Below are 27,684 nucleotides of genomic sequence, written 5' to 3' on the forward strand. Positions count from 1 at the left end.
AAGCCCTACAGCTCTCTTCAAGAGTATTTTGTGAGCTAGGCAGTAAAAACATGCTCTTTGTGATTGCACCGAATATTCTGGTTTGTGGTTGGTTTTTTTTTCTGTTTTGGTTTGGGTTTTTATGATGAAAAAATATTGATAGGAACATTGAATTTATCACCCTGGACAAGGAGGTTGGGTGTGTGTTTCCCGCATCTGAGCCCTTTCCCAATCCCTCACCATCACCCGGGCAGGGGCTCCTTAGGGTAGGCGCAGCCCCAATTCCTGCATCCTTATGCAAAGGCAGCAGCCAAGCAACAAGCCCCAGCTCTTGCAAACAGCATCACACGCCGTGCACACAGGTCACTGCTGGCTGAAGCTCTGCTAAAAACAAACAACAAATTGCAATAAAACTCACTTTTCTCTCCTATTGTACAGCCTGATCCAATGGAAAATTTCTCCTGGATCTGCAACATAATGCTAACGACAGATTTATTTTTACAGCTATATCATGAAGAAGGATGATCTCCAAAAAGAAATCATTCTGAAACAGGCAAATTGACTCAGCAACACAGTGGTCTGGCTGGATATGGGGTGCAACCTTACCACATACAGACACAAAAACCTGTCTACCACCACAGCAGCACACAAATCCTGCCTGCCCAAGGGCGTCCTGGGTTTGATCTGATCACAGGAGGAAAAAAACACACTCCTGGACTCGCTGAAAGGTGCACAGAAGGGAGGACTGCTGCTTACAGAGCCAGCCCTCCAGCCCTACCTCTCCAGCTACCCACTCCTCTACCACGGCCACGACGAGCATGACACCACAGCGTGAAATCCCCCCGGGGACACCAGACCAGACAAACACTTATTTTTAAATGTTATCCCACTACAGGATCTGCTTTTTGAGATCCAGCATTTTTCAGACCCAACACCCGTTCTTTAAGGGGAGAGGGGAACTCTAATCTCTAAACACAGCCCCACATTTCTGCGCGAGCACAGTAACACATCTTGGAGATGCAGTGCCACACGCATGCCAACAGCTGAAGCTGGAGACTACTTCCCAGCAGGGAAAATGAATAGCCAGCGAGGTCCCAAGGGCAGGAGAAAACCTTGTTGGCTTTGCTGTTCAGTAAGGGAAGACAGTGTGTAAATGTAATCTTGCAGCTCCTCCTCTGTCACTCCCCTTGTAAAGAGCTAAATCAACCACAGAACTGACGTACCCAGAGAAAACTTGGAAATTTAGGAGATGCCACGCCAGCACTGCCCTGCAGCTTCTCAGTGAAAAGCAAAGGAGAAGGACCACTTTGGTTGTTTGAAGAGGCAGAGAGACAGGGGAGATCAAATCTCTCATAAAAATCATGTTTAATTATCTACTGGCAAGTAGATGCCCCCTTTCATCCAGCCCTCCCGTGCCCACTCCTCGGTGCCCCCCGAGCTCGCTGCACACAGCTGGAGTCCCAAATCCCACCACATTAACACCCAGGAATGACAGAGCAGCGTGTCAGAGCATAACATATTGTAAAACATGGCCTCAAGCCACGTAAATTACAGAAGCATAAATTACTGTCACACTCCACCAACGTCAGGGCTGCCCAGACCACAAGGGACCAGCACCCAGCTACTCCTCCCCAAATCCCTTCAGCATCTATGAGACCTCAGGGTAAAACCACTGACGCCAACAGGGATTTTGCCCACACTTAGACAGCAGCATCACAGACCTGAAAACGGCTGGATGTTCAATGAATGACAGGCAGGAGAAGAGATGGATGAGAGGAAGAGATCGGCGATTTACTGCTATTAATAAAGGCCATTGTTTTAATGTAGAACTAATAACCCCCTGATGCTCCTAAGCGCAGCCCTTTGCTTGCAGGGCTGCTGAACTAGTCAAGCCAAAGCCTCTTGAAGCGTAAATACTTCAGACTGGGCCCTTAATTCACAAAAATTACTGAAAGTCAGACACTAGCAGGCTGCAAGGTATAAAACAGAACGGCCCTTAGGAAAAGCAGCACAGGAACACCTTCACAATTTCTGTGACATCCAGTCTTCTGTTTTTTGTGGGTTTTTTTAAATTTGTTTTTTTAACCGTCATTTGCTAAATGAATGAGGTGATGCTGTGGGTAGGCACCACTCCTGCTGGTGGAGCCGGGCTGGAGAAGGCTTTGGACCAAGGTCATCCCTGAAGCGCCAGCGATGCTCTGCTGAGCACTTTGCCATCCCTCTGCTTCCCCCAACTCCTTCTTTGCTCCACTTTACCCAAATTTTCTTACACCATTGAGCTGAAAAACAGCTACTGTTAGATTATGATAGGATAAATACAGCCCCACATTGTACATTCATACTTACACTACTTCATTCTCATCTCCTCAGCTCATGGTCTATTTTCCATTAACACAATTTAAACATTTACCTAAAAACCTTAAACTGTATTTGTGGGTATCTCCTCCTGCTACAGGTAACTCAAGCACTGCTGAGACGTTTGCCTCTCTTGGCAAATGACCCTGACTACTGTTGGGAAACGAACCAGTAAGTTTTTAATCCTCCCTGAGGCTTTTTACATTTTGCTTGCTGAAGGTCCATGATAATCTTACATGGCACTGAGCATGTAGGGAACAATTTATTCTCAAATATTTTAAATATTTCATATTTTCATATTACATTGTATTCATAAAGTGCAAAAAAATCTCTTCAGTCTCCCTAAGTAGAGCTAAAACTGTGGGCCAGAACTGGAGTTTAACAAGTATCACCACTTCACAGTCACAACTACAGCACACACACTCAGAATGGCCTCGACAAAAGCAGGGATTTGAAAAAACAAAAAGTCATTTACTGACAAACACACACGTCTAAATATGCTCCTTTTATTCAGCGTGGGGAAAAAATCTTTATCTATTGTGTGCAACCAAATACTTAGAAAACTGCATCTGAGGAACGCTATTTCAAATTGAAAAAAGCACAATAGAAACGTAAGGCAGAACGCAAAGATATTCTATAATCCCAAACGGTTCCAAGCAAACCCGTTAGGCAGCCAGACATTTTGAGTTTCATTTCAGCACTAACTGAAGCATGTATTTTAATGCTGTGCCGCTGCTCTTGATTAAAATCAGAACCAAGTTCTACATTTTTTCCCATTAGCACTTCGGATAGGGCAGAAATGAATTAAAAGAAACCCAACAAATTTTAAGAGAATACTGAAGAAGAAATTAATTTATCACATTAGCAACGTGCAATGGCACTTCAAAACCCCAGAGAAACAGAAAGGATGCCTGCAGGTTACTCCTTACGATACCAAACAGAGCAAATCCAATCAGGTGAACACGCTGCAGGATCAGTCAGGCGAAAGCCACAGGAGCGGCATTACAAAGTGAAAGATGTACAAAAAGAGGATTTTCTAAACCTATTGTACTGGCTCCAAACCGAGCTGTTCCCCCCCCAGAGGAAATGGCAGCATTGCTGGTACGGTCCTGCCGAGCAAGCTGTCAAAAAAAGACCCTAGGAAAAAAAGTTTTAATGAGAAATTAAAAATCCTAGTAGAATGCTAGGGCTGCAATACTGCATTTAAAATAACACATCTCCATTCAAAAAAAACATTTCCTACACATGAGTGTAAGCAAACTGTCACATTTTACCAGGCTGTTTCATAACTTCGTGTCTTTAATGGTGCCACCACAACCCCTGCTTCACATTTCCCCCTGCTTCAAATAACTGCCTACGGCAAGAGCACTGCCCTTTAGGAGTAACGTGAACGAATGGGAAAACTGGCACACCAGCACACCACCAAACTGAAAAAGATGACAGCGGTTATTTCGGAGCGCGGAGATGAACAGAGGGAAGAATATGATTATCTACATGTAAAATACAGAGTGACACAGACAGCAGACAGGAACTTTTTTGCCCTGTCTTCTGTTTGCCCAGTCTTGTGAAACAAGAACGAGCTGGTGCTCAAAAGGTATAGAAAGACAACGAATAAAAAAAAACCCAAAAAAGTTTTTTTTTAGTTTTTTTTTTTAGGTTTTTTTTGCTCAGCAAGGAATCAGCTCAAGATGCCATAGAGGAAAACTGCTTCATCATGGCAATGCACTACTTGCCTTTAAGACAAAATGCCCATCAAGCCATGTGAAAAAGAAAAAAATAGTATTTCAAAGGAACGTATGTGCTTCTGAGCAGACGGTGTCACCTAATTATCCAGTTAATGGTGTTTTGCTAGGAGGTACAGTTAACACTGAAAAATCTGCTCTTGGTATTGCAAGTGGCAGGACGGAACATGATGGACTACAGCTCATACACGAAGTCTGTTGTTATTTTACTTATATATGTAGATATATATAAAAGCTATTTTATAGCATATATATCTACATACATAAATAAGACACATCAAGCTTGCATAAACATGTTATTCTCAAAACCAAGCTCTCAAAACGGTTTCAGAAATCATCACACCAAACAGGTACTGGGGTTCCCAGCCTGCCACACCAGCGGTTTCTGGCAGTGCCACAGATGGTGCAGCAGAGGATGTACCAAGTAAAACACAATTTTGGTTTCTCTTGGGTTCAGTTTTCTTAGAAAAATGTAATATGTTTGACAATTTAATCCCGCTAGAGCGCCTTGAAAGCAGAAAGAGAAGTTACAATTCCATATCTACTACAGCACAGACTAGAAACAAACTATTCACATGAAAATATATTCATAAGGAAATGCAAATAGAAAATACACCCCACAAATCACCTCCTCAGCAATGCTGTGCAGCCACCCTGCAGCACCGGCTGGGTCTGAGGGACCAGGCTGGATGGATGATTTTCCCTGTGAGGATGGTCAAGCAGTGGAGCAGGTGGGTCCATCCTTGGGAGCTTCTGAGACCCAACGGGGTAAAGCCCATAGCTCCCTCACCTGACTCTGCTTTGAGCAGAGGTTGGACTCTGTGACCTCTGGAGGTCCTTTCCAAGCCAGCTACTACCATCAAGGGAGAGCAACCTCCGAGCTGCCTCCCCTTAACCCTTTTTAACACCACCAGACTGCTTCAGACACCTTCCTATGTGACTCTGGAATAGCAGCACCAGTAATTAGGCCAAGGAAAGCAAGTCACCCTTGAACGAGGCAGTAACCACCGCCGCTCCCCAGCCAGCAAGCACAAGCTGCAGATACTTCCCTGGGACAACTGTTTTCAACCTCCAGCACCCTCAATGATCTACTTGCAATTCCTAAGTCATAATATGCTTGCTGTTGAAATGCATATTAAACTCAGACCAAACAAACAAAAAGTCACATCTTTTTTTCATCCCAGGTCCCATTTTTTTTATTTGATGTTTAAAAGTGTTCCGCAGTCAATCGCGTTTCAGAGGGCACAGAAGCCCAGAGATCATCATAGAATCACAGAATGGTTTGGAAAGATCATGCAGTTCCAAGCCCCCTGCCATGGGCAGGGCCACCTCCCCCCAGCCCCGCTGGCTCCCAGCCCCGTCCAGCCTGGCCCTGAGCCCTGCCAGGGTCGGGGCACCCACAGCTGCTCTGGGCAATGTGTTCCAGCGCCTCGCCGCCCTCACAGTAAAGAATTTCCTTCTAATAGCTCATCTGCCCAGAGGGCAGATTTAGATGAGCTATTAGGATATTAGATGCTAAGATTTAGCATCTCTAAGATGCTAAAAGAGGTGGCCCAAAGATGCCAAGCAGAAACTCTGTGCACACGCATTGTAATGTGGGCACCTGCAAGAGACTCGGAGTTTAGCCCACTGTGGGCAAGTTCTTGGGGCAAGGCAGAGGAGACAAGGTCCAGGCTGACCAGGAACTGACCAATTGATGCATTTTTGTTTATTTGCTGGTTAACTGATACTATTCAGAGTAGTTGGTCAACTTGCAATGCAATGCTTAGACAACAAAAGAAATGTTTGGCAAATCTATTTAAAAGCGAAACAGAAAAGTGGCCCATGGCATTTCCTTGCAGGAGCCTGAACTGCCACCCCAGGGCCCTTCATCAAGATCTGAGACCTTATAATGATGTTTGCAGGGGTAAATACCTCTTTACAGGGGTACAAAAGCAGTACCCAGCTAATTATGTCTCACTATACCAGGGGTATCATCTACCCCAGCTCTCCTTCCACCAAGAAAAGGGACTGGAAGGCAGGAGCATCTCTCAAACAACAGTGTTTAGAAACCACCGTGTCCGGTGTCAGGAGCAAGCATTGCGTGCTTACCAGGAAGAGCAACTGGCAACAGAACAGGGGTACCCAGGGGACCCCGGTGCCCGAGGCCTGTTTTCTCACACACTGCAATAGTACAGTGGTTTTCCAAAGCGCAGCTTAAAGTTCTGTTTCTCCCGAGAGTAGGAATCCCCATGGTTTGGCTCTTAATAGCTGCACGTTGCATCCACGATGCTTCCCACCCTGCGTGGGGGTCTCTGACCTGACAGGTTGGCACAGAGAGCCCCAGACCCCAGCCAGCCCCAGCACCCCCTGCTCGCCGCCGCTGCCAGATCCGCCTCCGGGAGCCCTGTGCATCCATTTCGCACATCCCACGAGACGCTCCCCCAGCAAGGCATCATCTTGCGCACGACTTCACACTTCTCTCCTGCTGCCGAGCATGATGCTGTCTGAAACTCATCCGCCACCAAGACATCATCACCTGGGATGAGTCAGGGTCTAAGATGCTCAACACCTTGGGGTTGCCAGCAACCCCTCTGCTCCCCTCCTGCTGTTGAGTCCTTCGATTTCAGGACAAGTTTGTGGACGTGGACCCCAGCCAAAAATTCTGGAGTCCCAGTAACAGAGACTGAACCTCTCTAGTGATCTACCATTTCCTTTTAACTGATTACCTCCTGGGTCTCGTTAAAGATCACATTATCACCATTATCCCCTGATTAGCCAGCAGAGCCCTTGCTGTTGGTCAGTGCTTTGCTTGGAGAAAGCCAGAACCTCTCTTTGCAAGCCTTGGCAGCAGCCACCCCCCAACCCCACCCCAGCGGGGGGTGCCCGAGGAAGGCAGCGTTACCTGGGTGAGGTGCGGGTTGGGGTTGAAGCCGCACTGGTTGCAAACTTTGCTGTGACACTGGGTGCAGACGTTGAAGTTCGGCTGCCCGGGGGAGGAGGTCAGCTCCGTCGTCTTGCATATGGGGCAGAGCGTGCTGCTGGGGAGGGGGGCAATCTGTGGGAGCGAGTAGGGAGAGGTAGGGGTGCTGCCCCGGTCTGGGGACACTGAGGAAGACCTCCCCGAGCCCTGGCTCCTAGCGTCCACCTGCAGCATCTTCCACGGTCCCTCTGCCGGCACTCCGGGCTGGCCCCGGCCCCTCATCTCCTGGGGACTCTGGGAGCTGGGCACCGTCTGGGCGAAGGGGGGTGGCGCTGACCGCTGGCCTGCGGCCTGATCCAGCTGCTCTGGTCTCCTCAGCGGGCTGAAACGTCATTAAAAACACACACAATAAGCCCAAGTTCAGTACATTCAAGTGATGCCAGTCAATGCAGAAAGCACCTACAGCCCCCTCAAGCCCCCCAAAGCCCCAGCCCAGCCAGCGCAGCGAAACCACTCCACGGGGTGGGGAAATCGTTCGGGTCAGCAGAAGGAAACACTTTACCTTACAAAATGAGGCACAATTTCAGCTTTGTCTTATATAACCCAGCAGCAGAGATGTAATTGAATTATTCGGCATATTCCGAGTTGAACTTCAGTCAGAAAGTTGCACATAAAACGCGAATGAGAAGTCGGGGGCAGCTCAGCCCCCCTGCCAGCCGGGGCTCCCCAGTACCTGCCCAGCACAAACCAGTGCCCAAGGAGGCGGCAGCAACACAGGTCTGCAGGGAGCTGGCCAAAGCGTGATAAACCGTCCTCTCACAACCTATTTTCACGACTGGCTGTGAAGTTGAACACCTGCAAAGAGCCCTGTTTATTGAAGGGAAGGGGTCAGGACCCGACTGCCAAACTGCCCCCGTGCAAGCCACAGGTGAAAGCAACTGAGGGCTTGTTTCCCAGGGGCCACAGCAATGGGAAATTAAGAGAGAAGGCATCAGGTCTGCTTTAGTAATCATTACTAAAGCCAGAAGCACAAGGGCTTGCATGAGCTGGCTGTCCCCCTGCTAAAACCATCTTCTGGGTGATGTGAGTCTTCGTTGGGCAGAAAACCAGTTGGGATGCATCAAGTCACCAGGACAGGACTATGAAACCTCCCTGTGAAAGCACAGCCACCTAGCAGAACCAATCCTGAGCTCAGCATCACACCTGCTGCTGGTCAGGCAGCAGTCCCACAGCCTGTGTAGGATGCTCAGCACCCCATAATGTATGTCCTTTGCCACCCCAAGGAGCTCTGGGACAGCTTCAGCTGCAAGAGCTTTGAGGTCTTGTGCTGCAGAGCACGGCACGAGATCCTGCACACCCCACCGCCCACGAGATTTCAGTGCAGGTATCTTGTAACATGCTGCTGATGGACCACAAGTGCATGAGAAAGAGGAAATGTCTTCCATTGCAGATTCAAACTACAGAATAATTTGGAGCTCGTGCTTACTAGTAATGCCCACAATATTTCTCAAATAAGCAGAAGCCCTAATACCCTCACTACCTGTGATCTACATCTGTTTAAGGAAAAATATTACTCAGAATCTCAAATTTAATAAATTGTTGATTTACCCAAGCAGGGTCTGACCTTAAAAAGGTTTAAAAAGGGAACCTAAATGTATAAAACTAATGAAATTCAAAGTGCATGTTGCCACAGTAATGGGAAGTTGGATGAAAATAAATATTAAAATAGCACTTTGGGAATACTTTTCAGCTGCAGACTGAAACCCAATTCTCTGAAGTAGGAATTGCACAATACTAATAAAGCAAAGCAATAAGGGAGTAACTGATCTGCTCCAAACTAAAGAGCAAACCACACCTGACCCTACAGCAAGACGCTTGCAATCCGTGTCACCTGCACGCACTGCTCCTCCATCACTGATACTGACCCCTGAGCTCAGAACGGGGATTTGCCTCCTGATGTTGAGGGCTGCAAAGCTGCTGCCCCATAAAACACATGGCATCTGTGGCTGGTGGGGATGGGAGAGCTCAGTCCCAGGCACCAGGACAAAGTACTGTCAGAAAGCAAAATACATTTACTCTCCTTAATTTTAATTCTTATGAAAACAGCATTTATGTATTAAAACACATACTATCCTAATGATGTATTAAACAACATTTAAAAAACATTACTTTTAAAGATTAATGTATATATGGTCAAATAACTGTTGTTTGGAACAAGAGAATGGTTATCCCACTGCAAACTTCAAAATTCAATTTATTTTCTCCCCAGTTGACATGAAAAAACTCTTTGCCACCGAAAACTGGCCTTGACCATGGAAACACCACTCAACCACAGTTTCAGTTCCCAGCTCAGTGAAAAATGGGGAAAACTTGCAGATGCTGCCCACAGCAGAAGTGTTGAGCAGTCTGTTGGCAGTTACCACCCATCTTTGCAGCTGGTTTTGTAGTGCTAGCAGTCTGGCTTGTTTAGTTCAAGTACCTCTCTTTAAAGAAAGTGAATTCTTTGCTTAGTGACTTCTTTGCAGCAGATCAACATGAGAAGCACTGTACCTCTGAAGCTGCACTCCATCAAGAGGAGCTGTCACACAAGGCATAGACAAGTTCACTACATTTCCTACCCAAAACAGAGTCTGGCTCTCTTGAAAAAGCAAAAACCCACAAGAAAAAAAAATACACAAGGTGCTGTTACTTTCCCTTAAGCATCATTCCTGGCACAGAAAAGGGAGGAGGGCAACTGGGCACTCGCTGTGCTGCTCCAGAGATGCTCTTCCAGCCTGGGATGGAGCTCCCTCCCAGCTCCCTTCACCCTCTCATGTGCAAAGAAATGCCATGTGCCACCTCCATCCCGCTCCCAGCAGCCGTTTCACTCTGTGCACTTGTATCACCACTGCATTTATTTATTTTATAATTATCCAAGGTGCCTCAGCCTTCCCGTGACACAGGCTGGGCTGTCCCTCACTTGCACGAATTGAACACGTCTGTGAAATTTTAAGACCAGAAGGAGTCATCTGGTCTGTCAAATACAGTAAATAAATAAAAGAGAGATGCCCCAGGAAAGAACATGAGAATAGTCATATGGAATCAGACACAGGCCCATGCTTGTTGCACCTTTTGCTAGGATGCTCCAGTGTCTGAATGTCTTGTACCCATCTACAAATCTTATTTTTTCTGTTCTTACACAAGTCCAAACTGCAGCTCATCTCCTTTTCTCATTACAGCCTTTTATATCACTGACAAAACTATTAACTAGCATTGGGCTGCTAACCAGTTCCAAAGGAATTCCCCCCAATGCCACTAGATCATTCATTAACAATTAAATTCAGATGTCTTAATAAGGCAGCACTTCACCTGTTTGATGGGGGCTGTATTGATTTTGCAACACCCTAATTGTTGAATGAGAAATATTGGGCAATACTCAGTCAAACGCCTCTGCAGGGTCCAAATCCAGCAGCACTCTCGCAGTTACCAACAGAGTTACAATTTTGTTCAAGTAAAGAATATCAAGTGCATTTGACTAAGTTCATTAACAATTATACCAGTTTCCAGTTATTATATTCTATCTATCAATGCTTTATAAAGAGAAGGTCAGGCAGGCAGCTCTATCAATCTGCCCAGAGTCACCAGCAGATTGAGCAGCTGGGAAGATTCTGTTTTCTTCTGTAATTTTTTTATTTATTTTTAAATTGAAAACCAGTGGCTTTCTGCTTGCTTTCTACAACTCCCTCCATTTTCCAGCACGGAGCTGACACAGCACCCACCCAAGCCATAACCAGCCGCCTGCCCCAGCGCAGCCCAGCCAGCCTCAGCAATCCCACCGCCACCCACTGCTCCTCCACCTCCTGCCCGACCTTCTCCAGCTTTGTTGGAGCTGAACCGACAGTCCTCTGAACGCGGGGCATCGAGCCGACCACGGCAGCTCAGTGCTGGGATCTGCTTTCCGCAGGGGGAATACAGCATCCCCCTACGCAGGAGCACGGGGGGCAGTGCCAGCAGCCCGGGTTCCGCTCCCCGCTCTTGCTGCACACCCCCGCCGCCGCTCCCACCTTCCCTGCCCGGTGGAAGGGAGATCTGCCCATCTCTCGGCACAAAGCATCGCCCAGCACCCACAAAAACTAACCCTCAGCCCTGCGCAGGGGAGGCGGCTGAACCACCAGGTCACTCACCACGGAGCCCAGAGCTAAAAACCAGGCTGAGAGATCAACCTGTGCCCAGGTCTGCCCCTCCAGCCACTAACTGCGATTAAGAAGGTGCAGAACTTCCCTTGTTCCACTCAGGATATGACGCTCACCTTGCCCCTTAGGGCTGGTGCAAACGTTCTGAAAGGCTGGGAGGAGATGGAGAAGGACTAGGAGGGAAAAGCTGACCGAGATGATCAGAAACACGAACAGCACAATGAAAACCAAGGGTCAAAGCCGTTCCTCACAAAATCAAGCTCAGCGGTGTAAGATGTCACAAGCACCTCTGATTTTTTTATGCCTGATTTTTTCCCTTCTGTAAAAATGATGGTTTTTCACTGAAATAACAAGAATTGGGAAGGCTTTAAAAACAAAATCCTATTTACAGCCAAAACACACGTTAGACTGTTTGTTGGTTAATCAGAAAAAAATTATTTGCCCCAAACCTAACTTTCGATGGCACGGCAGTGACAGTGAAAAGCTGTCAGCAGCTTCAGGAGAGATGAAAGCCATACAACGACAGAGCGTTGGTTTACAACTCCATTCCAGTAAATTGGTACAGCCTTCTCATTTGGGAATTCCTAGGTGAAGTCAGGGCCTGTAGAAGGGAATTGCTCTAATTAATTCAAGTAGGTTCATTGGTGCCACGTAAAGCCAAGACCCAAGCTTGCAGCCAGCATCCCAAGAGATGTCAGTGGGTCCTTTTTCACACAAGGTGCTAACTTGGGAGCAATAACCATCACAAGGTAAACGCCACACCATTAACACCTTTGCTATAAAATCAAGTAATAATAATACTACATAAAATCTACACACATGGCTGGTAACTCAAGTCTTGTTCAGGCGTGGTGTGTGGAGGAGTTCAAGAGAGAGCATGTGCGTTGGTTTTCTCCTCATTTATTGGTTTTCTCCTGATTTCACGTGCCCCTCCTTGAACACACTGGCTACATCCATCTGCTCAGCTGCCACCAAACCCCGGCAGTGCTCACATCCACAAGGGCTTGGCTTTTTTGGTCCAAGTAAATCTTTCAGGAGCTGCGGCCCTTTTATGCATCTGGGAAACATGGATTGCATCCCTTTCTCTGCCTGGTGCCAGCTGAAATGGGTCCCTGCTCGCTGGGCAACTGATCTAATTACTGTGTTATGGTATATAAAAAGAACATGAATACAAATAGCACCATCACCATCATTTCACAAAGGGCATGCCCTGCTCAGGCTTTCCAAAGAAGAGCTGGGTTTGTCTGTGGAAGAGAGCTCCTGGCTTCACATTTATATCAAAAATAACCAAATGGGGACAAGCAGGTCTTTTGTATTAGCAGAAAGAGAGGGAAAACAAATGACTGCTTACCTGTGGTAAAACCAACGGTGTGAGAAGCAAACAAATTAAAACATGAAAAGAGAGGTGCGTAGACACTCACACCCAAAAGAGGGAGGCTGCATTAACGAAGAAGAATTAGAGCTGCTCAGCTATGAGCAGAGATTTGACCTAGTTGGTTCGACTGAAACCTGATGTGAACATCCACATGACTGCTTCTAAGAATCACTGAATATAACCTATTTAGAAAAAAAAACCAGGTAGCTAAGCAAAAGGGCAGTTGCACTCTAGGTCAAAACAGCACTGGGTTTGACTCAGAAAAATGTAATTCCTAACACTTATGGGTCGGCATAGGAACTGGGGGGGATAATACCAAATATTAGCTACCACATACTGCCTATCAGCAAGTCACAGTAGAAAATAGGACATGCGACCTTTTAATAAATAAACAGAAAAAGAAGCGTCTGATGTGGAGGGTCTCCAGTTTCAGCGACGTGAACTGAAAATCTAATGTTAGCGATGCCAAAACATCTGCCGAGCTTGGGAGTTTTATCAGTGGCAGCTCTGCAGCTCTAAAGGTGCCACAGCCAACGGGGAATTACGCATCAGACCCTGCCTTGACAAAAAAAGAAGCAATTACAGAATTAAAAATCAGCACCTGCTTAAATCCAAGTGCCCCTGACTTAATTACATTTATGTTCCTGCAGGAAGGAGTTCATGCTGGAAACGTGTGTACTGGATGGTTTAACAACAGCGAATGCCACACAGCTGAAAACAAAATAGAACATATGAAATGCTGACTAGAAACTCTCAGGAAATACTTTATTGGGTGGCAACGCAAGCACTCTTGTGAAAGGCCACAGTCTTTCAGGACTTGCTTTTGAGCAGTGGAAAAACCCTGTTCCCTGCAGCTTTGGGCTCCAGGGCTGCTTTATCCCCATCGAATAAGACGCAGCCTCTCTCAGGCATTTTTCCTGTGACCGAGGCAGCCCTAACATCTGTCTCCTGATGCTGAACACTTGAGCTCCTGCTCAAGGCTTTCACCCAGTCTGGACAAACATTTGGCTCCCTAACCCCCACCCACACACCCGTTCTCATCAATGTAGGGGAACACGATCTCCAGTCCTCTGCCTCCCTGACAAACCCACCGGGGCTGGGGTTCAAGGAGGGGCAGACACAGGTATAAGCCGCTCGCACTTAATGCACCAGACAAACGACCTTTCCCAGAGGAACTGCGTCCCAGCACGATGCTGCCATGGGGCAAGCAGCACTGCGATGCACGGTGTGCCATCTTCCGCCTCCAGCCCCTGGTTTTGCAGAAGATACGCTCAGCGCTGTCGCCAGCTTTCCCCTTAGTTTAAAATGCAGAAGTCTACGCAATCCACGGAAAGGTAACAAGAACGAGAAGTTTTCCAGATTACATCCATGTCATAAGTGCACAACTAGGTGTGCTGCAAAGTCAAGATTAGGAGAAGCCTCAGTCCACCACAAACCAGTTACGCTCCATCTTATCAGCATCACATCTAGTTCAACAGAATCAGCACAGGCTAACGCATCAGTGTCGCTCATGCTGCTGTACGAAGCACAGCTGTTGAGAAGCATCTTCCATCTTATTAGCTGAATCCTACATACCGAAAGAGGGGTTTATGACTGATTTAAGCTCTAAATAAATATTTACTTGCTTATTTTCATGCCTGCGCGATGCCTTCTTGTAAATGTTTGTGAATCATGATCAGCTGCAGTTGGACTAGATGACAGTTGTAGCTCCCTTCCAACTAAGCTATGCTATTGCTATTCTATTCTAATTTTGCTACATAGCAAGTAAATACTTAATTTACACCTAACTTGGCCCTGGCTGAGCTAAGAGCAATCTCCCTTAGGGCACTCTGCAACATAAAACCAGAGCAAGGGCTGCTCACACCCACCCGCCCGGCATCCCCAAACTTCTCTCCAGAGAATCCCAAGGTCTGACATCTACTAGTCACCCTATGTAGACCACGATGAACATCTGTGCTGTATGCAAGGCAGCTGATCCCCACAGAGTTCAGAGCAGCCTCTATGAACCCCAAGCCCTGAACTGGAGTCAGGGGAGGCTTTTGCATATCTCTCACAAGCCCTTCCAAGCCAGAAAGTCACTGAGTGACCTGACGACCACAACATGCTGCTCTGGGGAGCTGCTCTTTCAGTGCCAACACCTGAAATGTGCAGCCACCACTGTCAGGATCTTGGCCAAGCCCATCAGAGCCACCAGCAACTGGCATGACAGAAGAGCCTGCAGGTGATGATCTCAGTCCAATATGTATCAAAGAGGTTTCTTCTGAGAGAGCTCTACAGGAGCAGGCACACAGAAGGTTAAGAGATGTGAATGGGTCTCCTCCTCAAGTGATACAACTGATGCTGAGAACATTTATGGTCTTGAACTTCAAAGCATTAAAATCTCTCAGGGATAAGTGGGGTGTCTGATATCCATTCTGCCTTGGTGTCAGGGAAAATCTGTTTCCCCTGTGATAGCAGAAAACTACACGTAAATCTTCTAGAGACAGAGTAGAAGCCACTTCTTGCTCGTGTTGCAATTAGCTGCATGGCAGCAGAGGAGCGGTACAGCCAGCTGCTGGGAGCAGCGGGCACAGATGCAACAAAAGGAGCCCTGGCTTCACCGTGCCTGCAGCAACGCTGTCCCTGGGGTGAACATGGAGCTAGTAGAGAGACCCCCAGGATTTCTCATCCAACATCTGCATCTCTCTGGGCACTTAGTAAGTACCTGGAAGATGTAAAGCAAGGAGGAACGGCAGCTGTTCCAGCGAAAGAGTGCAGTTGGTGGGTCAACTTTGGACCATCAGTGCAGGCGGAGACCAGCCCTGGAGCCTGTGGGGGGAGCTGGAAGGAGAGGAGGCAGCAGGCACCCCAGCCGCTGGCCCCAAGGGTGCTGCCGAAGGGGAGGATGCTCAGCCCACCTGCCCAACTGCAGGCTCATTAAATCCCCCGCCGAGTGCACCAACCTCCACATTAATTCAGGCGAGCACCGGGGGTGGCCACGCTTGAGCGATGCTGCAGGCTGGAGAGTAAAGCAGGCTGCTGCCTGCAGAGCTCCTCTCCTCTTTATTACAGGACTTGGAAGGTCTGCAAGGAATGATGAAGAGCCCTGCCACAGAGATATGGCCCTGCGACCAACACCAGGGAGCACGTAGAGAAAGGGCAGCTGAAATGGTGATAGATGTCCCCAGAAGTCACAGTGAGGTGCAGGCTCGAGGCGTCTCTTCAATGTGATTCGCACCTGACTGTTTGATGTGTGGCCTCTGTATCCTTCCCCAGTCCAACATTGCTGCGAGCAAGTCATTTATGCATGTTAAAAATTAGATAATTTATAAGGGGTCATGACAGTCTTGAAAATATTGCAGGCACCAGAAAGGATGAGTATGACGGGTAGAGTACCCCAGCCAAGAGGCAACCGCTCCCCTCTGCCTCCATCCACTTACATCTCCTAACCGAGCTCTAGCAATTAAATGGTAGAAGAGCCGATTGCCACAGTCATGTGTAACGCAAGACCTTTGTCCCAGCGAAACTAACAGCATGAATTACCGCACTGTATTTATAAAAAGCCAGCAAAGCTAAAAGATAAACCACGTCATGAAGCTAAGGAATTTTTATGGCACAGGTTCATGAAAGCTTATCTTGTAAATCTATGATTGTAACTCCCCCCTCCCCGGAGAGCCTCTCTGATTTTAATTGGCAGCAATACAATCTTTTGTTTAGGTTGTTAACTATTCCCTAAAGCAATGCAGAATAAAGCTGCTTGCTCCTGACTTAGCCCTGTGACACACACACACACACACACACACACACACACACACGCACGCACACACGCACGCACGGCACCTGCTCTGAGATGCCAGAAGCTTTCAGTAAGTGACCATAACAGATCCAGCTTCAACCTATTTGCAGGGCTGCAAAAACCACAGACATACACATGACTACTCTAATATTCAGATTTAGTGGGGGGAAAGAAATTAATCAGAAAAAGTGAGAAAGTTTGTTAAAAAGAACTAAAAAGCAGCAGGTGGAAGGGTAAGAAAGGGAAGTTTCCATGGCACCTGTTAGCATACCAGGGCCTCAGGCAAAGCGTACGCTAACAAGGAAGGGTTTAAGACATGGCCATAACATGGAAATATAATTAAAAAGTGGAGCAAATAAGGCTACAGGAGTAAAAGTAAAATTTGTATCTAGATGAGGAAGAAAAACCAAAAAACCCCCCCAAAATTTTGACAAATCAAATTTAAAAACCTAATTCAGCATACAAAAGAATCTCTTAAGAAACAACTCATAAACTGGGCCAAACCAAAAAAGATTTTCTAAGACTTCAGAAATAGGAAATCTGCCAAAGAATCTGGAAAACTGAAAGATGACTGAAATGCAACAGAAATATTTAAGGAATGCAAGACTGTAAAAGAAAAGGTAAATCCAACCTTTGCCACGCTGTTTGCTAAGGAGAAATTTATGAGGGCTCCCACAACCGCTTCATATACAGGTTTAGTCTGAAAAATCAGTATAAGAAATAATTAGGATAAAAATCTAGAAAGAAAGGAGCGGGGGGGGGAAAGAAGTAAAAGATGGTGAAATAAGGGGAAGCCTTCTTATGGGTTAATAACTGATCACAGTTTAGGATGCCAAGGATGGAGGCAGATGGTCAGGCTTTCCCAGGGAGAGAGGCAGGACCCTGCCATGGGATAAATGGGATATATTCATAAATGGCCTGGGAAGGAGGGGAATAATGAAGGGACAAGTTTGCTGAGCCACGCAAATTCATACAGAGTATTCAAAGCTAAAACTGAATGCAAGAAGCTTTGGAAGGCTCTCCTGAAATGGATATCTCAGAATGCTGTGGCAGGTGAAATCCAAAGTCAAGAAATGCAGAGTAATGCATAGAAGGTAAGACAACCATAGCCATGCGTACTGATGGGCTCTAAATGAGATCTTGCTGCTATGCAAAGAGTTCTTCAAGCCATTTTGGAAAGTTCTCAGCAAATGTCAATGTAATGCTCATCAACAAATATAGAATGATCTCCAAAAAAGTACACAATTCAATTATTTTGGGAAAAATGTATTCTGGAAAGCAATTCTAAGAAAACAGCAGAGGCAGCCCATTCCCTTGACTTGCTTCTGGCTTTTTCCCCCCTGGAGAGTGGCGCGAAGGTCCGGTTTCGCAAGGCTCCCTTTTGAGTTCCAGGCTTGATCCAGCCCAGGAGCCAGAGGGATTCTGCAGCTGTTGGCCCACTGCGAGTGCATGCTCTGACACGCAAGCGGTTTGCTGCTGGCACGTAAAGAGGGGTCAATGCCAGGGGTCTGGCCCCACCAGGACAGCATTCACGGTCCTGTTCACAGCACCCATGGGTCCCCATGCTTCTACAAAACCTCCAGCAGCAAGAAGTTTGTATTCAACCATTAAGAAGCTGGGAAGACTGCAGGGCCCTTTTTTTGGATGAGTTCCACCCATGCTCCAAAATTAAAAGCTGATGCAAAAAAATGTATCATTATCCATCTCCGTGACAGCTTGAGTCAACCGAACTTAGCCCGGAACGAGGAGCAACATTCATTCCAGGCATAAAAAATAGGAAGATCCATCAGAAAGAGAAGTGCTGTTAAAAAAGAGGCGGTAATGACATACCAGAAAGAAACCAGCTTGTATTTTTAGAAAAAGGAAAGAAAAGCTCAGTTAAAACTGCCATTTCCAGGAGAGGAAACTGGACTGCCGTGCTGCGGAGAGACAAACCGCTTCTGGTGACTGCAGCGAGCAGCAGCAGAAAAATCCTGACTTTGCACCCCTATTTGTTTGAGCCTTGGCAAACAAAACACAGGACCTACGGGGGTTTTTTGTTTGTCTGTGAAAAACTGTAGCATTTTTATCCACCCTCCAACTGTATCTTTGCACCTCCCAGCATTTTGGCCATCTCATAATTCTCCCTCTAACTCCTCCCCGGGGCCATTTAGGTCCTTGATTTGTTGTGGTGGGTGTTGTTGCCTCAGGTTCCCCGGAGAGCTGACATCTGAGGTGTGGAAGAGCACTCAAGAGAGGATTATTTGGGCAGGGACTCAGGAAACAGTGGTCAGTCAACTCATGCCCTAGCCAAAGAGCTGCAAGCACCATGCACGTAGAGGGGCTCACGGCAAAACCGACGAGCCCGCACTGCGGGGAGGAGAGCTCCGTGTCCAACACGGCCAGGCACCACTTAACGAAAACATCACATGAGGCTGCATCGGTCAGAAACACTTCCCACCTGTGGAAGTTTCTCCATCCCTGACGTTCTCCTCACCAGCACACGCAGTCCAATAATGTCTGTCATTGGAGGCGAGACTGTGGTTGCAAGTCACTGCTGGGGACACTGCCCCGGGGCTGCCACAGCTGCCTCGCGCAGGACAGGGTCAATGCAGTTGTTTGTGTGTCTTAGATTTGCACCTTCTGGTTTTCAGAGATTTGAATGAGAAGCTCAAATGTGACTGGCAAACCAAACTCAGAATTAGTTACATTTCTGTGTGTTATTCACAACAGGAAAGATAAAGGAAACCCAAAGAATAATACATTACCAATACTGTCAGAGACACTATCAACTTTAATATTTCAAGCTGTTCAGTTAAAATGTACTTTTGAAATAGGAGAGTCGGAAATTCCCCTGCCCAATTCTTTAAAGGATCAAAGGAAAACACTTCTCCAGTGTCTGCAATCCTTTGAGGCGCCTTGTCCCCACATGCATTTCCCTGCCGCACATACCTCAGACCAGAACATTTGTCCCCAAAGAGACTGACGCATCTGCCCGTGTGATATATCTGTCCTCGTGGTCCCATTGAAAGGCTTAACCTTGCAGAAATGGAAGCAGGTGAAATTTAAGGCTGAGAAGTTCACTTGATAAGTGAACCAGGTTTTGGATACGTTGATAAGTAGAAGGCATTTTATTTTTACCCAAAGCAGCTAGTTGATTTTGTTTGCATATTTCAAAGGAAAAGAAAGGCATGAAAATTTGCTAATTCAGAGTGTTTGGGACTGTATTTTGAGTTAATAATAAATCAAAGTTAAGTTGTAATTACCACCATGGGTTGGATGAAACTGACTAGTATAGCCAACAGGAATCATACCCTAGTGCAGCTAGAAGATACCTCAGGATGCGGAAGGCAGATAAGTACAAAAACCCTGCCCAAGGGGGTACTTCTTTTGAGTTTTCTCCCAGAGTGATGTTTCCGGTTGCTTTACTTTTGCCAGGTTAAGGCAATTGATGGCACATAACACAGTAAGACGGACCATCTTTTCCAGCCAAACAAGCACTGATGCTCTGTCATAACTGCAGTGTAACCCATCAAAGCCTAGTCTAGTAAAGGGGTAAACAGACTTTACCTGCTCTGAAAGTCACCACCATGGAAGGTTCAAAGGACAGCAAAGGACCACGTGCCCCCTCTGCTGCCTTCCTCCTGCCCAGCCCTCGGTGGTGGGGTCTCACCCAGAGGGAGGAGGGCAGGCGGCGGCTGCCGTGCAGGACCAGCAGACTCAAGGATCTCCACTCTGCGTAAATACGGAAGCAACCCTCTTTCCTTGCATGCTCCCCAGCTACAGGATTCCCAGGCAAAACATCCACAATAACTTGCAGACAGGGGAGAAAAGGAGAAGGCTTGGAAATTTCCACTCCTTGGGACTATAGAGCTGCCCTAAATACACAGGGATGGCCAGGGCAGCTGCCGAGCCGCACAGAGCGATTTACAGCGGCGTAAGCAGAACCCAGCATTGCCTCCTCACGTATGCCGGCGGCGGGAGCGCTTACGGAAAGCTACCGCTGCCGCCTGGCCCTGACACAGTGTGCTCCAGCACTATCTGCTGCAGACATCTCGCAGGTTCATATCGGAGCAGACGCAGCCCACGGATGCGTTTCGGGAGCAGCCTGACAGCGGTTTCCCCACCCTCCTAAGAGGATTCCCAGCAGAGGAATAGAGGAGAGCAGAGAAGGACCGCAAGGGCAGCGGTCCAAAGGATCACTACCAACACCTGCCAGGTCCATGGAGAAAGCTTGCTGTGAATGAGTGACAAGAAACCCAGAATATGGTGGCTTACCATCGGTGGCCAGAAGATAGCAAAGCTGATGTACGTCAGAGGAAACATGGGAAACGTGCACACTTCAGGGACAACACGTAGCTGTTGCTGTCCAACGTGCTTGGCTGTTGCTGTGCCCTCTTGCTGGTCCTACAAGGACTACATCAACGGGTCCCACTCTGGGAGCCCAAGTCCTGAACTTGAAATCAACAACACAACAGAAGTTACCATAGACAAGCTATTGCAGAAGTATACTGCAGCATCAAAATGGAAAAAAAATGCTCTAGTCCATCCTATAGACCTGGAGGTTATTGCCAAGTGCAATGAGAATGGTTTAGGCTGTGACCACCTCAGGTGCTTAACTAGATCAAACCCAGCCTGGCCAGGGCAACGCGTGCTAGCATCGCACGGCCCAGCGGCAGCGCAGACACACCTGCAAAAGCCTCAAACCATCAGTGTTTACTCTGGCATTTAGCTGGGAGTTAAGTGTTTGAAAAAAAAAAACACCAGAAAGAAAGAAAAAGAAAGAAAAAACCCAACCAAACAACAATTTGTCTCCCTAAGAAGATTAATAGGTGCATTTAAAGAAATCAGTCTGTAGGCTTAATGAGAAAGAGGCAGCAAAATCCTAAATGTGAGACCTCCTACAGTTTTTCAGTCCAGCTGTACAATCAAATAATAGTTTATGTAACTAGAATAGGAACAAAATAAATTAAAAGTAATTTCATGTTTCAGCAAAGGAAAAAGTACAGTTCGGAGTCAACATGGAAAAAGATCTAGTTCAGTACTGCATTTTCCCCAAGCCTTTCATAAGCTTTGTATTATCAGCTGACTTGTTTTTTTCACAAGAGGAAGGCAAATTACCAAGTCCCTTAAGAACCTATTATATATTTCCAAATTTCAACTATTTCTATTTTATAGATATGTGAAGTTATGAGTTATAAGTGAATATTTTTTTCAGGAGATAAAAGAAGAAAAAAAACCCCACACTGTTTTTCGCAGGCAGCACTCTGGTTTTTTCCACTTAAAAAAAAAAAAAAAAAGTGGTTAACAGCTACAACATGTCAATTTTTGAAAGTAATTCCCATGCACAATTTCAGCCCTTTGCAGACATTAAACCTCTTCATACTCCTCATGTCTAGACTGATGAAGGAAGCACACAAGCTAGCAGCGGAGTCTCTCTCATCCTGGGGAGCCCATGGCAGACCCAGCGGGGTCTCACAGGGGGTGGTAAAAGGGGCAGGACCCTTCTGAATCCATTTCATAGCTGAATTAGACACATCTCACACTGACTTCACTCCCATGTACAACTTCCAAGGACAAGGTATCCTGAGAAGGAGAACCCCGAGGCCGTGCCAGAAGAGGTCACATACTCCAAGCATCTCCTAACAGAGCTCAAAATCCATAAACAAATTCCAACATAAATCTCCACTTTCATGATGCTACAGTCCAGAGAACACTGATCCTGCAAAGGGATGTCCATCCACCGGCACCAGGCTCGGAGCTCGGCGTCAGCCTCACATCCCTCTGGGCAGCTGGAGAAGCCTGTGAGCCCCCAACACCAGGAAAGACTCAAAACAGGCTAAAAAGCGATATTCTACTGGCAGGCAAGGAAAAAAAAAAGAAAAAAGGCTGCTCCCAGTTATTGACATGTGGCCTCTGAAGGTCTCCCCACCCTGCAATAGCTACAGAGACACCTCTGCCTCCAGCCCCTGGGGCGGCTGCAGGGGGGCACGGCAACCCCACCGCGCCGGCTGAAACACTGAATTTGGTCACATCTGCACCCATCAAGACTTTGGTCCACGGGGACTTTTTTTCTGGCCTTCAGAGGAGCTGTCAAACCCCCACTCAAAAGATATTCAGGGTGGGAAATGGCTTTGTTATGTCTGAGAGACTGCGGCCCTGGCAGGTCCCGGAGCCGAGCGAAGAACGGTCAGTCACACCTGCTCAAAAAACCTCACAATTCAGCAATATTTCTCAAGCAGCATGGATGCATTTTCCATACAGCGTCTCCTTCTCTAGGTTGTGTTACGGCTGTTAAAAAAGGGGGAAACCCTCTGAGAGGAGGGCAGGAGATGCTCTTCTCGCGAGAAGCAGCTAAGCACGCTCAGGCAGCGGAGGCTCCGTGACTCAGGCGTGATGGGCAGCAAGCTGTAGGCAGGAGCTGGCAGCCTGCACCTCTCACAGGGGTTTAGAACTGCAGGACATCCTGGGCAGAAGTCACAGCACAGCACCGAAGCCTGCTGACAAAGAATGATAAAACACTGAGACCCACAGGGATGGCCTCGACAGTCTTCAGGGAGAAGAAGAGCTTCTCATGGGCCAGAGGAGCCTGTACAGAGCTTGCTGCAACTCAAGAAGTCACCGCCCAACTGCGACGGTTTCTTCTGACTTGGTGTCCGTAAGATGTCCCTTCCTTACCTCCTGTACCACCTGCTGTCTGGCTGTGAATGCAGAGGACAGGGGCATAGTGGACAAGGGTATCTCCAAAGGCTTCATCAGCTTCAAGTCCTGACCCACCTGTCAAGGGCTGCCCCATTGTGTCCTGGCCATGTGACATGCCCCATCACCTGGCTGCAGAACCAGCAATGGGTCACCATCGCTCCCTGCTGCAAAACTGGCTGGCCAGTATAGCCCAGATCCAAGTCCTTGAACACACCTGGGCTTGAAGGCATCGTTATCCCTCAGGAAAGCACATGGAAGTTAAGCCACAGCCGCATGTCTTGAACACATGGACTACTGCAGGCAAATCAACGCTGCAGTTTGGCTTTGCAAAGTAGAGTATCTCATTTACGATCCCAGTTGTTACCCTGTTAGCGGGACCATACAATGGGGTGTCTAATGGTGTCTACCATTACAGTGGGTCACGGCCCAGAGGTCTCCCCTGGTCCTGTGCTCCTGCCTTTGCCCACCGGTACCTTACACACCCTGTTACAGCGACCTGGCTCTTGGACAACTGCATCCATCACCAGCCAGCACTAATGGGCTCCGAGCGGAGACGTTCATCTTGGCTGCTCTTGGGTAAAGGTGTAAATGCTCTCCGTAACGTCAGGACACGAGAGGAGGGCAAGGGCAGGCTGCTGAGGAACCTGTGCGCAACGGGCTTTCGAGAAGGACTGCTGCTGCAGGAGACACTGAGGATGGGGGTAGGAGAAAGGTCTGGGGACCGACTGGGCAGGAAAGAGCTGGGTTTTGTTGTAGCTTTTCTTAGAAGATACCTAATGCACTTTACCACATTAAATATACACACATTTTTCTTCTATAGACAAAGACCTAGAAACACGACCAAATCATTTTTGACAAAAGAGAACGCACCAACTATTTAATCACATCTTCGGGAGGAATAAAGCCTGTAAGAAGTGCTAATCTGCTGTACATCACAGAAACTATAGGTTGGGGCTGAGGGAGACTGTATATTTTAGGAGGTGAAGCTTTTAAGTCTTCCATGATCATATATCCCACTACACCCTCTGGTACCTTGCTTCTACACTTATTTATGCTCACTGTTTACATACATTTCATTGCCACTTGGCTAGCTGGGACCTCCAAACTCCAGATTTTGTTCTGCTTTTTTAGTCATCGCAATGATCTTTTATTACCCTGTGCTGCAAGTCAGGCTGGACAGCATACCATCACTTCTCACCTCAAGCCAAACCATGACTCCTCAAAAAAAGAGAAAGCAAAACGAAAAAAAATTCGCATTCAGACACGGCTTGGTGGACGATGTTCCTCTGCCTCTGAGGAGCTCAGCACAGGCAGGGAGCTGCTGTCTCCCGCACCATCCACCCACTGTCCCATCTGTAATGGGGCCAGGCTCTATCTTCGCTATCAAACACACACCAGTAAGCCATAAAGAGGCCAAGAGTCAGCAAGATACCACTGCCAGCATAGTTAAGTCATCTTTGACATTGAATATGAGCAGAGTACAGGTGAGGAGCCCCCCAGAAATATGCCTTCCAGCCTCGCTGTAAAGCACAGGCCAGCGGTTATAGGATGCAACTGTGCTGCTGCCTCTTGGAGGCACCTCAATAGCTCGTTGGAGGTGATGGGTGTTCTCCGTGAGGATTTATAAAAACTCCTCAGTGTCAGTGACATGAAAAGCAGTACGACATGCCCAGCGATGACTGACAGGCTGTGCAGCAGTGCTCTGGGGTCATGCCGAAGCTCAGCACTTTCAGACACTAAAAAAGACAAAAAAACCCTGCGCCCATAGATTGATGCGAAAATAACAAATCTGTCATTCAAACAGACATTTGGAAATACAGCGACAGCTTAACAGTGACAGTCTCAAGCTCAAGAAAATACGTGCAACACTCATAACAGTTTACAATGTGTGGGACCGGGATGACCATCAGCACTGGCTGTCACTCAACAGCTGAAAAAACCCAAGCAGCACCGCTCATCAGCCAAGATGACACAATTGCCTCATCTCCACATTTATGAAAAACCAGAGTGCTTTTGCCATGGAGCCCAGCTCGCCCCGCTGAGCTACCTGCTTTTAGGAAGCGTCATTTGCACCTTGACTGCCTGTCACATCCTCCATCTCACCCGCTAGGAAATGAATCTGGTATTGCAAAAGGATGACTAGAGAAACACCCTCAGCCAACGGTGAGCACCAGTGCCAGTGCCAGGTGGGGAGTCAGCGAAGAAGGCTGTGCAGAGGCAGGGTTTGCAGCAGGCAGGCTTTATCTTTCTGGCAGGTAGGTGTCCAGATGCACATCGAGTATTCCCCGAACTGGTATAAACTGCAGGAATATGCCACAGCACTGAACACCTGTTTGCACTGAATTGGAAAAATGATGGGAAGCATCAAGTATGTCCTCGATTCACACAGCAGGGAAAAGAAACAGCTTTTATTCGGGAGCATTGGAGACGCAGAAGCCAGCCCATCAGGCTGCTCGGCACAACTTGTGGTGTGGAGGGTCCCACCAGCCCCAACAGATGCAGTCGCTCAGGCTTCAGCACCGCTCCTGAGCATCAGCAGAAGGAGCTGGCCATCGGTACCCAGAATTTCAGCACACCGTAAGCAGCCCTGACATCGCTGCAAACTGTGCAAGAAGGAGCCAAAAAGTCCTCCAACTTTTCAACCAGCAAAAGTCAGCAGAGCCAAGGAAATCAACCCTTCCAAATTCTTGCCCATCTTGCTGTCTGAGCAGAAGCAGGCACCGCAGGTACATCCCGGAGCCTCTTGCACAGCAAAAGCACAGGGTGCTGAGGCATGCCTGCAGCATAACACCCAGGCTGGTGTCAGCAGCGAGAAACCCCAACCTGTGAAGCAGATTGCAAATCTGTGTATTTGTTTTGGAAATAAAGGCATTAATATTTGATGCCAAACATTTTGAATATTGATGAGCACATTCACAGAAGCGGTTTTGGAGTTACTTAAGCATCCAGAATTGCGCCATCTAAATTCAGTGGCCTAACGGCTGCTGTCAGAGCTATCAGAAGTATGCAAAACATCACTTGCTAAAGGGAAGACACGCTGCAGCTGACACTGCCTGCCCATCATGGGAGAGGAAGGAGAACTGAAGCCCAGTGGGGTATTTAACACTGCAAATATTTTCATTTGATCCATTTTGTACACCTTGTTTTACCTGTTATTTTGCTCACACAAGTTTTATGAGCTTGAAACATCACATATCTGTTCTTCCCCGCCTCCCTCAAACCCAGCCTCAGCTCCCTCTTGACCCTCCAAACATCTTTCAGTGAATAAACTAATACTTAGTAAGCGTGGGTGCGTGGCAGTCTTTTCCAGAACGCCAGTTAAAGTTCAGCAAAAGGCCACGAAAAACCTATTTTAATACTTGAGGGTTTCCAGCGATGCCTCTGATGGTAACATCTCTGCACCGTCCTGCTCAGGGTTCAGTCTCTCCGGGGACAGCAGCACATGGGAACAAATACAGAGCTGGCTCCGCAGCCAGGCACGAGCCCTGTCCACAGCCTGGCCTTCCACCACGCAGTCTCGTTTTATTTCTAATAGACATCGACGACTTGTTTCTGCAAGCTTGTGAAAAGTGCCCATTTAAAAAGAAATGGGCAAACTTGATTTATTTTTTTTTATTATTTTATGTATATACTTATTACCTATTATTGCTATGGTACTTATGGCACGAAAACAAGCCTCTACCCAGCAAACGCAAGTGAGCTGCCAAAAGGGCAGAACAGAGCATCTGAACTGCACTGATGTTTTTCCCCTGAAGTCAAGCTATTTTCTCTAATTCGGAGGGCTGCTTCTTTCAGTCCTACTTCTACTATACTTTTGCCCATCACTTAACTTTTTTACTTCAAGCTCCACCACTTGCCCCACAGACCGATGCTAAATGTACGGCAGGGTAAAGAGGATCAACACTTGACGTTCCAAGCCAAGCGAAGGCTTCGGGGGAACTCTCGCAGCACGTGCGGGAGGTGCTAGCACCCAGTACTGGAAACCTCCCTCGGTCACTTCAAGACCTCCAACTTGCAGCCAGCCTACCTTGAAGACTGAGAAATTCTCGGGTATTCAGTAAAGTTGCTTCTTTATTACAGAAAACAAAGGTCCCAGTGGTCCCTGCCGGCACGCCATGGGAGAAAGCTTCCCCTCAACCCTGAAGCCCAGCAGCCAGCCCAGCTGTTGGCAATGTGCATCTCCCAGCTCCAGAGAAAAGCGATGCTCAAAGCACCGCTGCTCCCACAGACAGCTTGTGTGTTTATGGCTGGTCCTCAGTGCTTCCCAGGAGACCGACCCTCTTCCCCTCTCCCATCCTTCAGCCTTAGCTCACACATCCAGGTGTCAAAAAAGTGTCTTTTATGAGCTCCACTCCAGACTGAAAACCTGAATGAATTGCGCATAAATCAGGCACAGACAAATATAATCAGAAGCAGCAACAAAGTCTCTCTTCAGGATACCAGGGAAACCAGGCGCTTACAGCGCTGTGCCCCAAGCCACCTTTCTGAACTTGGGATCATCCCTACTCTGCCATCCAGCCCCTTTTCATCAATCCATCAAGCTGCACCGTAAAATGAGCTTGTTCCCTGCTTAGGGGCTCTCTTTGGTGGAGCAGACCAGGACTCCACTGCCAGGCAGCTGGAAAGTTTTCAGGCTGAATGCATCCGCAACCAATTTGTGTTCCTTTGATCCTGCGGGTTAATAACAGTCCATCTTTTCATCT

General features: G+C 47.5%; 1 protein-coding gene across 3 annotated transcripts in view; it reads right to left on the reverse strand.

Moving 5' to 3' along the window:
* Positions 1–27,684, reverse strand: part of BSN (bassoon presynaptic cytomatrix protein) — a 96,453-nt gene that overhangs the window by 65,975 nt on the left and 2,794 nt on the right. For all 3 annotated transcript variants that reach the window (XM_056338064.1, XM_056338063.1, XM_056338062.1), the window contains exon 2: positions 6,961–7,360. In XM_056338064.1, the coding sequence (XP_056194039.1) occupies positions 6,961–7,360 (400 nt within the window). The remainder of the gene's footprint in view (positions 1–6,960; positions 7,361–27,684) is intronic.

This window comes from Falco biarmicus, chromosome 4, assembly GCF_023638135.1.
Source record: "Falco biarmicus isolate bFalBia1 chromosome 4, bFalBia1.pri, whole genome shotgun sequence".
NCBI lineage: Eukaryota > Metazoa > Chordata > Aves > Falconiformes > Falconidae > Falco > Falco biarmicus.